Raw genomic sequence first — 15,348 nt, 5'->3', positions numbered from 1 at the left:
TTTATTAAAATTCATAATACTTGTTAAACTTTGTAAAAGGATGAATTTGTAAACATTAATGAAAATATTATCTAAGAATTTACTGTTTATCAATGTGCCTTGATGTTCAATATGTCTGTGTAGCAAGAATAAGTCAGACTCTTGTATATAGTCACTGTGATGAATGAAAATTCCAGCAGAGGGGCATTGTTATCAAACTCAAAGGCAAATGGCAATTTCCGCATTCGATTCTGCTTCTTTTACCTAAATTTCACAGAACGTGTAGCAAAAAATTGTTTAACATAAATTTCAACTTCTAACATATTGGGCAATGTTCCCTGGCTCATCATAACAAGTGGCTCTACAAAGACATTAATATTTTCCCTGGAAAATGGTGAACATCTCTAAGACCAGTGCCGACTTACCTAAACTGGTATTGTGTAGCATTCGCTGATAAGCTGACATCGTTGACTGCCACGCTCCCAAAGGAAAGCTGTAGACTGTAGCCACCCACATCTCCTGTCGGTGGTTGCCAGTCAATAGTCAAGCTTCTCCCTTCAGCTGTAACCTCAACGTCTGTTGGTGCATTTGGTGCTGCATGACAATATTGGGAAGACCATCATTATGCCTCTAGATATTATACCTAACTAGGGCTCGTTTTCATTTAAATGTAAAAAATGCTGTCGCCTGCCTTTGCGACTTGATAAGCAGCAAATTTTAGACAAAATTACTGGTTCCTAATCGTTTTTCCACAATCCTGTAATGTTTTACAAAAGATGCACCACAACATTCATATTGGTTGATGGCGTGGAAGATTATCATAGCCACGGGTGGGATTTCACCCCCTAAAAATTGGCGGGCTGTCGACTGAGAAGACACGAAGAATTCAAATAGTAGCCCCAAATGTAACAATTCAGTTCACAGAATGATTGTTCGGCAGGTAAAACCGGCTACCCAGGCCCTTTGCCCAATCACGACAGATCGCTCCTGTCACTGATCTTGGAAGCTGAGTGAGGTGGTTTATGTCTGTCGCCAGATTCAGTAACAAACGTTACCACCATGAGTACAATGGTTGCCACGGTTATATCCACGTATAAGACTAGGATAGCCGTTTTTGTGACGCTTTACAGTTTTTCTGGCTTTCTAAAGAAACAAAAAAAGGGTCATTGACTGCCATTTGTATCCCACCTTGCTTACAAAATGTTGTACAGAAATGACTGTAATAAACGTTACCATTGTTTGATGCTTTCTAAGCATTCTGTCTGACCCGGTGAAAAAATGCTGCCCACTTTTTAAATGTCCCTTGGGACGTCAATTTATGCCTAAATGATGTAGCCAATAATGTTAATCCTTTTGAATAAAAGGTTAGTTACTGTTAGTTACTGAAGAAAGTTACTGTCGTAACAAACGTTACTGGTAACGTTTGTTACCTGCTCTGTAATATATTACCAATGGGACCAAAAATAATACGTTCAACTTGCCATTTTTTGGCAATAGTTAAAAGAGGAATTTTCCTATTGGGAAACAACCAAGTAGTTTTCACTGAAAATAAAGCCGATTTAATTTTCGACCAAAATAATGCCATTTTCTAGATTTCAATGAGAACATACAAGTGCTAGACTTAAAAAATTTCCCGCAGCTATGTAAACTGTTATAATATTAGCATTGTCAAATCTAAGATAACTGTGTGAGTTAAGGCATATGTTACGACCTTACCTGTTGTGGCCTTTACATTGACAATCTCACTTTCCAAAGCTCCGTTCACGGTGGTCTGAACACCTACAGTATAGGTTCTCCCACTGACAAGACCAGTGAAAGTTGCAGTGAAATGGGTTTCCCTGGTGTTGGTATGTGTCACCTGTGCAAAATAAATATGTATGGTTGCAGCGAAGCAATGGCAATTGTGTGTTCATCAATTTTACAATCATTGTCATTTCATATAATTAAACAGGCGTCACTTTAGGGTGCACACCCCAGTTTATTTGGGGTCTCAAATCGAGGCTGCGCACCCTCAAGTCGAGAGGCCGTCTCTTCAAGAAAATAGATCTAAAGCAGAAAAGCCGTATATGGGAATGAAGGGTATCACTCCAGCTTTAAGAACAGCCGGGTTTCAGTTTCTTCACTCTCTCTACTTTTCATAATTTTGGGGGGAGAAAAGTTTTTTTCACGCAAAAAAGTATGCACAAAAAGGGGAATTTTGACGTGGAAATAAACCCATCACCTATATTTTAGTCATGAAAATGACTGATATTGTCGGAAAGAGAATACACCTAAGATTAATCAGGCAAAAAATAAAGAAAATCGTAACACTGAGATTTTTACAATAACCCGACGCGCGAGGCATAGCAACACGGCCCACAGACCGCATATGGACGGGGAATCTGGGTCAACGGGCGAATCACTTCCAACGCGTAGAAATACAAGGAAGTGACACTCGGGTGAGTATGAAATAAATAAAATACAACACGGTGTATTCCGCATCACCCTCGGTCCCAACCCTCCCCCGGGTTATAAGCCCACGTGGGCTGGGTGTTCTAATAAACTCGTTCGTTCGTTCATTTGTTTGTTCATTCATTCGTTCATTCGTTCATTCATTCATATAGGCCAGTTATGGTACAAACATCATGACTTAGTATACTTGTATACAAACTAAACTGAAGAAAATAAAACAGTTTTGCATGAGCTTACCACGTCATTACCATCCGACGGATGTATCTCAGCCGTCGTGGCTGTCCAAAAAGTGTTGCCTTGGGTTCCCACTTCCCAGGTCACCGTTATGCTACTAGGACCACTCACCACCACACTGACCTCCTCTGGACTTGGAGGTACTAAACAAAAAAGTTATGATGATTTATCAAATGAACGAATGATAATTATTATCATGATAATCATAAAATGATAATAGACAAGTTTCAAATAAAAAGAAGAAAATATCGGGGGAAAATTGGCATACGATAGGAAATTCTTACATCATGATACATTTTGGCATGATGTGAAAATCCTAACTTTGAATTTCTTTCATAAGCTTCACACAAGCCATGGATTGGGGATTCAATCATACTATTCATGATTAAGCCTCGCCTATTGTAAGCTCCTTCCAATTCAGCCCCTGGCTGCTAAGAGAGAGTAGTCCGCCAAACCAATAACCAATGCAAACCATACAACATGTATGAGCACACATTTGTGCACATGCAACCAACAATTTGCTCCCAATGTACATGTACTTAAATCTGATATGAGCTAAGCTAAGGGCACAAGCCGCCGTATGGGCAATTTTTCCGTACGTTTTTTTTGGGAGGCCACGTCCGCCACGTATTTCTGATACAGTCAGGCTGTACAGGGCAAGCGTGTCGCCCGTACTGGCACGTATGGGGGGCAAGTCCACAGCCCGATGGCACACAAACTTTTGCCTGCAAGTAAATTTCTATGGCGTGTCTGCATGCTCCAAAATCTGTCGGATTCCCTACTTACCACTTACAGATCCCAAAATATTGCCCACGTTTCGGCACATAGAGAGCACCTATTTGCACGTATGACAGGTTGTGCCCTTAGCTTTATAGACAGGGACACTTACAACATCTTGCTGTGATATCAACGGCCACACTTGCGACACTGCCCACTTGTGCAGTGATGCTGAAGGCATACCTCTTCCCTGGATGAAGCCCACTGAAGTTTGACCTAACATAGAACACACAAAAGGCACAATGTCATGATGTTAAAACATTCCAGGCTTAACTGATAAAACTACCGTACAATATTAGAAGTTCCTAAATAATCAATACACCAGTAATTAAAGGTAGGAATACGGGTACAGAAAATTCACAGGTATACAATGTAGGTTTGGATCAGGTCCACAGGATCAAGTCCATGAGCGGACCTGAACTTGGACCTGATTGTCTATGGGCCAAACATCCTACAATTACGCCATAATGACACAACCTAGCTGACTTGGAAAGTTGCACATGTCATGTCATGTATCACTTGTCGTCTTCAACAATCTGATATGATACAGTAAAACCCTGTAAACGGTATGACCAATTTGTTAGTGGATTTTATGCAATTAGTGGATTTTAGTCCATTAACCCTTAGGAGACAAAATGAGTGGCAGTGGGCACAAATAGAAAACTTTCTGTTATTCTGACTGTGTTTTTTCCACTTTGCCAGTGTTCCTTTGTGGTGCAGATGTCAGGCAGAACTGTCTGTACATACCCTGTATAGTCTCTTGACATGATTTTTACAAGAAACTGCATTTCTCTGAAGCCATTAAGAGACAATGTTTAAGAGACAACATTTTGCCAATTTAATGTATTATTAGATACCTTAGTTCTCCGTTGGCAGGGACCTGAATGGTGTCCTGTACACTCGGCCTAGAGGCTAGAGTCCTCACCAATGTGTAGTAGTCTGTGGTCTGGTCCACTGGGGCCTGCCAAGTCACCACAATGTACGTCTGATCAAACGACTCAACAGCAAATCCTGTGGGTGGACCTGAAAAACCAAGAAGAGATTTGCAACATTCTTTCCTAATTTTTACTAATCAGGAGTGTCCACTTGATTATGGACGTGTTGAAGGGACACCAACATAACCTCAGCCACCCATCCCCCTACCCAAACCCCCGAAACCCCCTGGTTAAAGAAATGAATGAAATGAATAAAGATAAAAGATTATCCAAACTTTACCTATGCATATGGGTACTTCGTCACTCCAGGACCCATCCTCTTGACAGGTGGCATTGGAGGCACCCCCCAAGATAAACCCTTCATCGCATACAAACTGTACAGTGTGGTTGAACGAGTTACAACCAGTCATTATCCCATTGCTTGGAGCCGACAGTTTTGGACAGCGTATGGCTGAAACAAGAAGACAGAATACATGTAGGTTCTGTTAGACATTATTATATTACATTTGCTCATGTCTTGCTATTTGCCTCGGAATGCCTGCAAAAACAACGCTGCACTTGAAACCCGACATAAAAAGATAGAAAGAAGGGACAATGAAAACTAACTTGGAGACATATGCTACAAACTTTAAGGGGCCTCGACCAACTTAAGGTTTGTCTAAAGGAAGAGGAAACCCTGCCCAAAAATCACCCTAGTAGGAAATGCTTGCGGCCTAATGTGCCACTATAGACACAGGAAAATCTGAGTCCTTGTCATTTGCATCTTTCAATGTAAGCTAAGCAGACTGATGTTTTGTCAAGTGGATTATATATTACGTCAATTGGTGTCGCTGAATAGTTAATTAAAATGGTCATGCAAAATTGTATGACATTCAGTTGACTCTAACAGAGAGAAAAATGTGACAGTCATTTTGATGCATATTCAACATAGCAAGCATCCTGCCTTTAGCAAACGCTGATACTCATAATAAAATCAATATAAACACTAACATTCTAATTTCTAATTGAATGTTTAGACACTTACCTGCACATTTACCCTGTGCCACAGAAATCTCTTCTGGGCTCATGGCATAGCCGTAGACCTGTAGACAAGAGATTCTTCCAGAAAATACGTAATCCCCAAAACCGTCCACAGCACCAAGTCTTATTGGAAGTTGGGTACGGCTTTCCCTAGGTCCAAGCCATTGGCTCTTCACTTTAACACCGTCGTGCCAGACGAACATCTCTCCGCTGCTGTAGTTGTAGCTTGCAGCCACGTTGTTCCAACTGTTTAATGTCACATTGGGTGCAGTGACATGTGTTGTTACTGTCCCAGTCCTATCTGCTAAACTGTAAGTAAAAAGTGTTCATAAAGAGTATTCATCAGTAGGAAATGTTTGGCCCAGTTTATATTGAGGTTTGTTAGAATGAATTTTGTGAACATGTACGGTCCAAATCGGATTATCGTCAAGCTGTCTCAAAACACCTTGAGACAAATCCAATCTAAAACCGATTTAAGAATGGTTAGAATCAGATCTATTTGATTAAAATCTTCTTTAAATCGGATTCTGAGAAAGCAAACCGCATGTCCTATTTAGCATCCTTACAATGAGCTGACTTTCTCATGACTACGTACCTGAAAATAAAGTGCACCGAATCATACTGGGCCAATGTCAGGCGCACCACAGGTTCTGCATCTGCTGCATAAACAAAGACAGGTCCAAGTGTAGAGGTAGGGAAGATCTGGGCCAATATGGTGATGGAGTATCGGGTGTCCAATGCTCCGTTATTAGGAATGTCCACGTACGAAGTTGAAGTTCCCAGGAACAGGTAAGACCCTTCAGTCTCCCCTTCTGGACCCTCTGCCAGCCGTGTACCCTGTGCTGTACCGTCATTTCCGTTTCCCGTAATGTCCAACAGGCCACAATCCCCGTTCAAGTGCCAGAGACCACCAACGGCTAATTATAACAAAAGACACATAATAATTCAATGACGAGTCAACCTAAGCAATATTTGAGGCTTAAAAGTGGAAATAATCTGGACAAATAATCAATATGAAATTGATATCTACTGCGCTGTATTCCCACATTTACATCATTATTTCATACTTTGAGCGGTTAAAAACGGTGCGGAAACAAGTAGCGCTAAGATTCCCCAAATAAATGTAACCCACAAAAAATAGACTTCACAAGGTCCTTATGCCACTGTGGCATAGAATATTTGCTCCTTGAATGTTGGTATGGAATGGAATAGAATTGCTTCATTTTATTACGTATTACAGTAAAAATGTATATTGATTGCTTTTTCAAACCTTGGACTTATGAGCAACTTACCATGGACCATAGCCTAATTTAGCCACAGTAAGTCCAATCAATGGTCTGAAAATGGTCTTACACATGGAGGACTGAAGATGGACTTACTCCCTTAATTGGTGCGAAGGATTTACTCTGGATAATAGACCACTAGAACTAACAATAATAGCCCTAAGACATAGCAAAATGGGATGGACTTGCTCTTACACAAGTAAGTCCACCTACAGTCCACATTCATCCTCTTTTAGGTCCCAAGGTTGCAATAGCAATAGTTGGTTTGTCAAAACACATGACGAATATACATGTAAACTTTTCAGTGCCACTGATATGTGTTAAGTGAGGGAATCTACTATTTATATTAATGTTATTTGTAATATTGCTGTAATACATTTTGTATGATTATCATTATCATACATACATACTGTGTGTTAATGATTTTCACAGTGAAATGCCCTTAAACGCTATAGGTGCCTGTTTTCTGTTATAGGTGCCTGTTTTCTGTATACCTGTGCATCTGACTCCATGTGTGCACTCCTCTGTCTCTGTTGAGGACCCAACACATTTGTTGGTCCCACCGCACATCGGGACCGGGGGCGTACAGGTGCGTTCACGTGTGCGTTGTCCATTGTCACACGTCACGCTACACTCTGTCCATGGCCCCCACTCAGTCCAGCTGCTGTTAACTGAACAAGCAGAAACATGTTATTATGCCAGTCTTCATTAAAGTTACCTATGGGGCAAAATCATGAAAAATCTTGACTTAATACCCTGTTTCAAAGTCTGCAACTGAAAGCTGCCAGAGGGTCCTGACATATCATTCCCAATCAAAAAAGCTATCTACCAACGAAAACTTGTGACCATATAATAGCTTGTCCAGAGCATGACATATTGGAAGTTTTGCTGCAGTACCATAGCCGCTTGGGGGCCCCAAAATCTCATCAAGGCCTACCCACATACTAAACATCAAGACAATGCATCCAGGCATTCTGAAGTTATTGGGCCCAGTTTACTTCAGTTTTGCTCTGCTCAGCTCAGCAAAGAGCTATTCTTCCACTAGACATGACAGAGAAGACAGATACTATGTACAGTACTGGCTTAGTGTATGGCTAGATTCCCTTAAGCACAATGAACAGTGTACCATGGCTAGTAACATCCCATCCTAAGGACAGGTACCCTTTTCTATACCATGAAGGTTAGAAACTTTTGGCAGTTCTGCAAACCATTGGGTACGCATGCTACATTAAAGATAAACTGCCCCTTCCTTTGTAGCATCCATAAAAAAATGATTTTTCCTGACAAAGGATATATATTACCTGTTTTGAAGTACGATCCAAGCACTTCTACCCTCATGACTATTGACTGGTACCAGATTTGGGGCTGGAAACGTACATGGCTTGCAATGACAGACCTGTCCAGCATGTTAGTCACCGCCGTTTGAGTATCGCTGTTCCCAGAGAACACCTGGATATAGATGAAAAACAAAAGAAGCGCACAGTCGGCAATGAACGTCACTTTAAAATGGATTGTTCAAGATATGATTAATAAGTCCACAAAGCTGTTCACCTTTTTTGCTGCTTGATAAAAAGAATTGAATAAATTCCACTCTATGGACGAATTTAATTGCATTCTAGGAGGAGATAACCTTTACTGTGTACAATTATATACAAATGTAGGTATACTTAATACACGTATGCCAAAGAATGTTTAGACCTTGGAACCAGTAGTGTAAAATGCAATATATGAGAAGTATGAAAACTTGCAATGGTATGTACCAAATGATGATTGTGCACTGTTTGCTTCTCAAAAGAACTTTTGTGCGAGTAGTACTAGTAGTGCCAGCTGTGTTTACTTATGACATCACGGGCAGAAATTAACTTTTTACCCGTAATCATAAATAAAGAAGGAGAAGTATGATGTTGACTGACATCAAAAGGATGTCTGTTATGTACAAATATAATCTTTCATTAAATAATACTGTTGTGGTTGAATGTCAGGAAATGGTTGATTTTTGCTTATTAACTATAAAATATGAGTGCTGAAAGAAGTCAACAGAGATAACTCGGACTTTGCCCCTTTGCTTCCTTAGTTTAAAATTAATGATCAGAATAGGATAGTCACTTCACCTTTTGCCGGCCTTGGTCGTCCAAGATGACGGTCCATGTGTCACCATCCAGGCTGTACAGCAGCTTGTATGACGTCACCCACGCGTCACTGAGACCCCCACCTTGGCCCTGCGTGGCGACACCTGCTACTTTGACCTCTGATCCAAGGTTAATCTGGGAACAGCAAAATGAACAAGACTTACAGTCATGCTGGAGAATTAGACTCTGAGTTATTGGTTCTAAAACTCTAACCCTTTTTCAAATGGTAGGCAGAGAATACACGATTTTGATGATAAGTGCACAAATGTAAGATATGATTCAAATACGAAATGTAATTTTTTGCCTGATTGTTACCTTTTGATCCAAATGTAATTAAGGTGAAGGAATCCCACAGCCTTTTTGAGGCTTTAGTTTAGGGGCAGTGAGTTATTATTCACTGTACTCATGTATCCTCATCATTACAGTATTCTAGGGCATGATATTGGGTGGCGAGGCCTATCCCTCTCCTTCCACTACCTTTTACCTACCTGTACCCAACCAAAGGTACCTACAAGTTCTACACCTGGGTAGAGTGAGGAAAGTTGTGTAAAGTATCTTTCTCAAGTGCATAAGATTGGTAACATGATATTTGAACCCGAGACCTCTGGCTTCTGCGTCAAACACCCTGCAGTTATGCCAAACAACCTCACAACACTAATTATAAGATTGACTAATATATCAATGGTTTTATGATCTCACCTGAAGCCACTGATCAGTGTTGGTAGTTACGGGACACCAGCCGGATGTCTGTTCATCGAGAACTGTATACAGGCGAGCTGACCCTGTCGAGCAGTCGCCGTGTGTGGAGGAGGCTGTGACGTTTTCGTCCGGAATCATCCCATTCTCCATACCCAATGGCACCACACCATTACATAGACCTTAAAAATCAAGACATTGAATAAACCTATTGATACTGTGACACATGAGCACAACTGCGCAGACCAAATAGGACAGATAAAGGAATATGATGTATTTCATATGATGACATACAATGATTTCATACGGCAGAGTACAGAGTCCTGTGTAGCTACAGTATAAGCATGTGTCAGATAGAGAGAGAGTCTGTGTGTCTGTATGTGCAACTTAATGCTATATCATTACATACATGTATTGTCATAAATTAATATTGGAAGCTTGCCTTATACATATACAAATGTATATGAGATTATGAGATTGATATGAAAATATGAGATTGATAGGTTTGCCAGATATACATGACACAATATAGATGCATGCAGAAAGCTATACATGTATAGATAGACATATAGATAGTTACATACTAGATAAAACGATAGATATATAGGTAAGCGATATTTAATAGATTGATACATGTAGATACTAAATAGATAGACTGGAAATTAGTTTGTAATTTCCAGTGTAAGGATAGATTGACATCAAAATTGCACTCAACACCATTAACATATTTGACTTACCACTACACAAGGCGTACTTGTTGTAATAGTCTTTCCCCTTTAGGTGATTAGCATTGGTGCTAATGTCAATCCCTTTGGCGCTACCATCCTCCCAGTCATCAGGCATATATGCAAACACACCATCAAGCGGCAGACAACTAGCCTCCAAACTATTGCCACACATTTTCTCAGACAGTACCTTAAACGTGTGGTCATTACTGTGTTGCTCGCTGTGTTCAATACAACCTTCTGTCCATTCATTGTGTTTGCTTGTCGTATAGTAGCAGGGGAAGCTCATTTTTACAGCTTCACACGTGGCTTTCACGTTTGCCGATTTCATCACTCCTGTGACTGGGACCTTGTAGAACGTAAAACTATCCAATGTTGTCAGGTACACAATTCCATCTGTAAAATAAAATCCATGAAATAAAGGATGAAGCTTAATCTTTAAAAAGGCAAATAAGATTCATTTGGATAAGAGTCACACACAAAATCAAGAAATGAATGAATGAAGATTTATGTCACATTTTTGCCATAAACAGTAAACAGACGTAATAACTTCGGACAACTTCGTACACCCCCCGGCTGACTGTCCAAAGTCAGATGACGTCATGGTTAGGGTGACGTCATAACTTTGGACAACTTCGGACAACTTCGTACACCCCCCGGCTGACTGTCCAAAGTTAGGATGACGTCATGGTTAGCGTGACGTCATAACTTTGGACAACTTCGGACAACTTCGTACACCACCCGGCTGACTTTCCAAAGTTTAGATGACGTCATAACTTCGGACAAGTTCGTACAACTTTGGACAACTTTGGACAACTTAAGACATCTAACTTAACTTAGGACAACTTCGTGCATTTCACCCTGATACTGGACATGGTCAGGTCACAAAAAGACAGTACCATGTGCAAATGTCGTGCAATAAAGTTCATACATCATGTTGAACAGATACAGTAATTAACAGAATGATACGAAATGAAAATAGTTAGATTTTCAGTTAACGGTATTGTATCAGCTATGCTTTACGATGTAAAGTTTGCCCAGTGGCATCAGGAATATGAATTCTTCTACAGTACTTGTCAATGAGTGTATGCAATAGGCAAGCCTACAATGTATACAGATATAGATATTCCCATTTTCCTCTTTGCTATTTAATACAGTAATGAAAAAGTCATCATTCAGCCCATGTATGTGTAATGTTTGAAAAAACACAAACACACGTTTCGTATTCAGTTGATTAACTTACTCTACCAAAAAGTCCTTGTTAGAGAGAGAACACCTTCTAAACCAAATACAAAACATCTACATCGATAAATATAGAATACAACACAGTGTATTCCGTATCACCCAAGGTACCCGCCCAACCGAAGGCCGGAGGGTGATCCAACCCGCAGGAGGGTTGGATCAAATTCAAGAGTTTTACCAAGTACAACGCTTAGTCTATTAGAGTTTTAAAGAACACTTGCAGCTGGCTGTGCAAAAGTTAGGTGTGACAGCTACAATGTAGGCTGTTCAGTGTAACATAACAAGCTGCTGCTGTGTCGCATGCCTGCAAAACAAGTGTGTTATGCCAAAGTACAGTTCTCCCAGCTATACAGATACAGATATACATACCAGCTGCTAAATCCTCGTCAACCCTCCCATCACCATCATCGTCCCATTCATTCAGAAGCTCTTCATCAATTGTACCATCACAGTCATTGTCCATACCGTCACCTGCCATGGGCAAAGACCTGGCACACGACGAGGTCACATCAGCGAGACGGAGGCCTCCTGGGTACCCATACGTGCCGTTCTCTGTGTACGCGTAGCACGTGACACCAAACGGTACAATAGGAGATGTATGGACCAACGTGTGGATGCCACCTTGGATGTGAACACGTGCCGCTGACATGTCTGTATCGGGTATTGCTGTCCAGTTTAGGCCGACGTCAAGAGCTGCACCGTCCAATCGTAGCCCACTTATTTCTGACGTCTCGATGACAATGTTGAGGTGATGCTCAAGGTCAGGATGAGATTCTGCTGCCGTGAAAATGTACTCCGTCATGAATTGCGAAACCGGCGGGACCACCATCATAAAAGAGTCCGAGGGGATGTCGTTGTTCTCCTTGATCCTAATGCAACAGGATAATGACAAGAGGTCAATTTTACATGTTTGGCTTGTTCTTATTATATACATGCATATATATATATATATATATATATATTAGAATGTGAAAAAATATTAAGCAAATTGCAGGCATCTTCCCACAACACCTATTGTATTTTACGAAAGATGCATCTCAACATTTGTATTTGTTGATGGCTTGCAAGAAATTATATCCACGTACGGTTTGGACTCCCGGTAACGTTTGTACCTATTAACCAATTGGTCTATCGCAAAATTAATCTGTAATTCTTTGTCTCTCATTGATGGAAAAATTTTGCTTAACAGACAAGAAGGTTTTCTGACTGAAAAACGACATTTTTTAAATAAAAATTTGCTATTTTACAAGTTCAAGTGAGAATGAGCCACATGTGCATGTATATTTTCTTTCATAACCAAAGGAATTTGGAGCACTTTAAGCGACCATTTTCACCATGGATATGAGATTTAATCATTAAACTGACATGTCAGATATATAGCAACACCAGCCACTATGACCACATGTAAACAGGAATCCATGAGTTTCAACTACAATGTAAAAGGGTGCATTTACCTTAACCAGTGTCACTGACGAAAGATGCCAGATGGCTGTCTGAAACGTCTGACCGTTTCCAAAATCATATCATCAACGCATTTACAATGTATCTTTAAGTTGGAATCTAATAGATCCAGAAGCCGTTACTGAAAACAATAATTTAGGCATATGCCACTAAACAACATTGCAGTTACCTGTACTGTATCACCAGGACAGGCGCTGTGACGGAGACATGGATGTACTGGTCAGACGGTACGTTAAGCTGCCAGTCCTCACCAGCAGCAAGTGTCCTTGTGCTTTGTCCAGTTACCCTAACCTGCAGTCAAAGTCATAGCAACTGTCATGAAAAAAATAGTATCAAAATGTACTTGAATTTCTAAACATCGTGCATACTGTCTGGTGTAGCACGAAAACTCTAGATCTACAGATGCATGGAACTGCATTTCTTATCCAAGTATGTTCTTTTATCTTTAGATGAATGTGTTAAAAATCCTCAAAACTTCACCACTCTCTGGCAACTAGCAATGGAGCACTATGAGTTTGAGTAATGTGAAAAAGCATGCCATGTTAGGGTACCCCCCATTACTTTCATAACAATGAGAATGACTTAAGTTCCTTTCTGTCCCACCATGTATATAATAGAGAGAGAAAGACAGGGGAAAAGGGGTCAGCATTTTACAGATTCCCTAAATTTTTGTTTGAAATTAATTAGTTCTCAAAAAATCTGTAGTGCAAATGTTGCTTGATAGCAGTAAACCAATGGAGTCACAAATTAAACAAAACGGCTCACAGAAAAATGTCATTGTAAATACTTTTTGTCCATCACATTGTTTCCAAGTGTGGGGTCGTGTGGAGCAATCAACAGAGTATTCGATTCCTAACCCAGAGGTTCTGGTGTGAGTGGTTCAAAACCTACAGTGAGTCCTTTGGCCACACATGGGGCAATTGCTGTCGTATTGAGGTCACCTGAGTAAGTGCAAAATGGCAGCCGCTCCAGACCATTGGGACAGTCATAAAAAAACTACTGAGGTCACCTGAGCTAGTGCCGGATGGCAGCCACTCCAGACTCTAATGCGATTTAGCCCCACCTTTCGTAAGCTCTTCTCAATGTAGCCCATAGCTGCGAAGAGAGAGTAGTTGGCCCACCCAATAACAATAAGTAATAACAAAAGTAGGAAGTTCATTAACCTCAGTATTGTCTCTGGCGGCCATGACACGGATCCTGTTCTCACCAATGCTGTCGTTGAGTGGCAAGACAACAAACTCCTTACCCCAGGTGTCCACAGGAGGGATCATCTCTACAACCTGTCCTCCGTTTCCAGCCACATCGAACGCCACTTTGAACTTGTTCCCACTGAACACCGCCACCGGCTTGTCAGATGTGACCTTTGATCCTACAGAGGAAAGTATTTCTTTCAGTGTTTCATGGAAATGAAAAACAGCCATGTCATGGGCTCCTAAGGGCACTTGTAACTTGCAATGTAAAAAGTTTGCTTTTACATGTATGTAATGAAAGCTTATTGTTCAAAATAGCAGTGCCCTAATGCATTTCAGTTTACTTTGTCAACAGTATTTGCTTGATCACTTCAGTCGATACCTCAAAATTTTGGGGGAAAATCCCTACCTACTTTTGTCTAATAGTGGACAGTAATCGGAATGATTTTTAGCAAGCCTAGGCCAAGCTTCCTAACCTCTAGGCTAGATTATTCAATAGAAAATACCCAGAATTACCAGTCAGATCAAACTGTGCCTGTAGCTGTAGAGACTCCATCCTATTCAACGTGACGGTTATGGTCTGTCCGGCATTGTAGTTCTGGCCGTCCAACGCCACGTACACGGTTGGGATGATGTTCACAGTCGTGCCATCCTCGACACCAACAATGCCAAACTCTGAGGATAACAGTATGCAATTTTCATCAAGCTCATACGTTACAGGACACCTTTTTGGTTATGGTCATTAGGCCATGCTTTTTCAATTAAATGTATTTACATGTATCCGAAAATAGTTTCATCAGGTTGGTAGAATATAGGATGAAGGAGAATTCTTTTTACACAACCAGTGGGTACTTACATTGCTTACGTTTTGATGTCTCTCAGACACCTTCGTCAGAGCTTTAACTGGAGTTCTGCTTCTCACCGCTATATGTACAAATGTAGCCAATGTAGATGGCGCTTTTGTGGTGAGAAAACAGGGACTAGGGAGGACTCTAGCTAAGTCATTGTTGCCACTGTATTCGTGTACATGCATATGCAGGTGGTATTTTGGAGTTAGGCAACTCACGTATATATTCTGCCCTTCTGGGATAACCGCTGTTGAAGTTTAGACTTCTTATTTACGAACTTTTACCACACCTCCTTACTCATCCCTGGTAGATTACTCCCAGAGTTTAAACAGCATAAAACACATGGCCAAGACCAGACAGATCCCTCCACAATTGCCT

At 40.7% G+C, this 15,348-nt stretch overlaps 1 protein-coding gene across 1 annotated transcript in view; it reads right to left on the bottom strand.

Annotated features, from left to right (window-relative positions):
• Positions 1–400: 400 nt before the first annotated feature.
• The window catches only part of LOC118427105, a 25,205-nt gene continuing 10,257 nt past the window's right edge, over positions 401–15,348 (bottom strand). The window contains exons 8-24 of the mRNA XM_035836740.1: positions 14,639–14,797; positions 14,096–14,301; positions 13,102–13,223; positions 11,841–12,340; positions 10,242–10,625; positions 9,508–9,686; positions 8,791–8,943; positions 7,981–8,128; positions 7,174–7,350; positions 5,992–6,313; positions 5,401–5,705; positions 4,657–4,827; positions 4,299–4,464; positions 3,554–3,657; positions 2,668–2,807; positions 1,696–1,837; positions 401–573 (exon numbers count right to left, since the gene is read on the bottom strand). Of these exons, the coding sequence (XP_035692633.1) occupies positions 401–573; positions 1,696–1,837; positions 2,668–2,807; positions 3,554–3,657; positions 4,299–4,464; positions 4,657–4,827; positions 5,401–5,705; positions 5,992–6,313; positions 7,174–7,350; positions 7,981–8,128; positions 8,791–8,943; positions 9,508–9,686; positions 10,242–10,625; positions 11,841–12,340; positions 13,102–13,223; positions 14,096–14,301; positions 14,639–14,797 (3,551 nt within the window). The remainder of the gene's footprint in view (positions 574–1,695; positions 1,838–2,667; positions 2,808–3,553; positions 3,658–4,298; positions 4,465–4,656; positions 4,828–5,400; positions 5,706–5,991; positions 6,314–7,173; positions 7,351–7,980; positions 8,129–8,790; positions 8,944–9,507; positions 9,687–10,241; positions 10,626–11,840; positions 12,341–13,101; positions 13,224–14,095; positions 14,302–14,638; positions 14,798–15,348) is intronic.

This window comes from Branchiostoma floridae, chromosome 12 (assembly GCF_000003815.2).
Source record: "Branchiostoma floridae strain S238N-H82 chromosome 12, Bfl_VNyyK, whole genome shotgun sequence".
In the NCBI taxonomy this organism is placed as follows: Eukaryota; Metazoa; Chordata; class Leptocardii; order Amphioxiformes; family Branchiostomatidae; genus Branchiostoma; species Branchiostoma floridae.
This window is presented reverse-complemented; position numbering and strand designations above follow the sequence as displayed.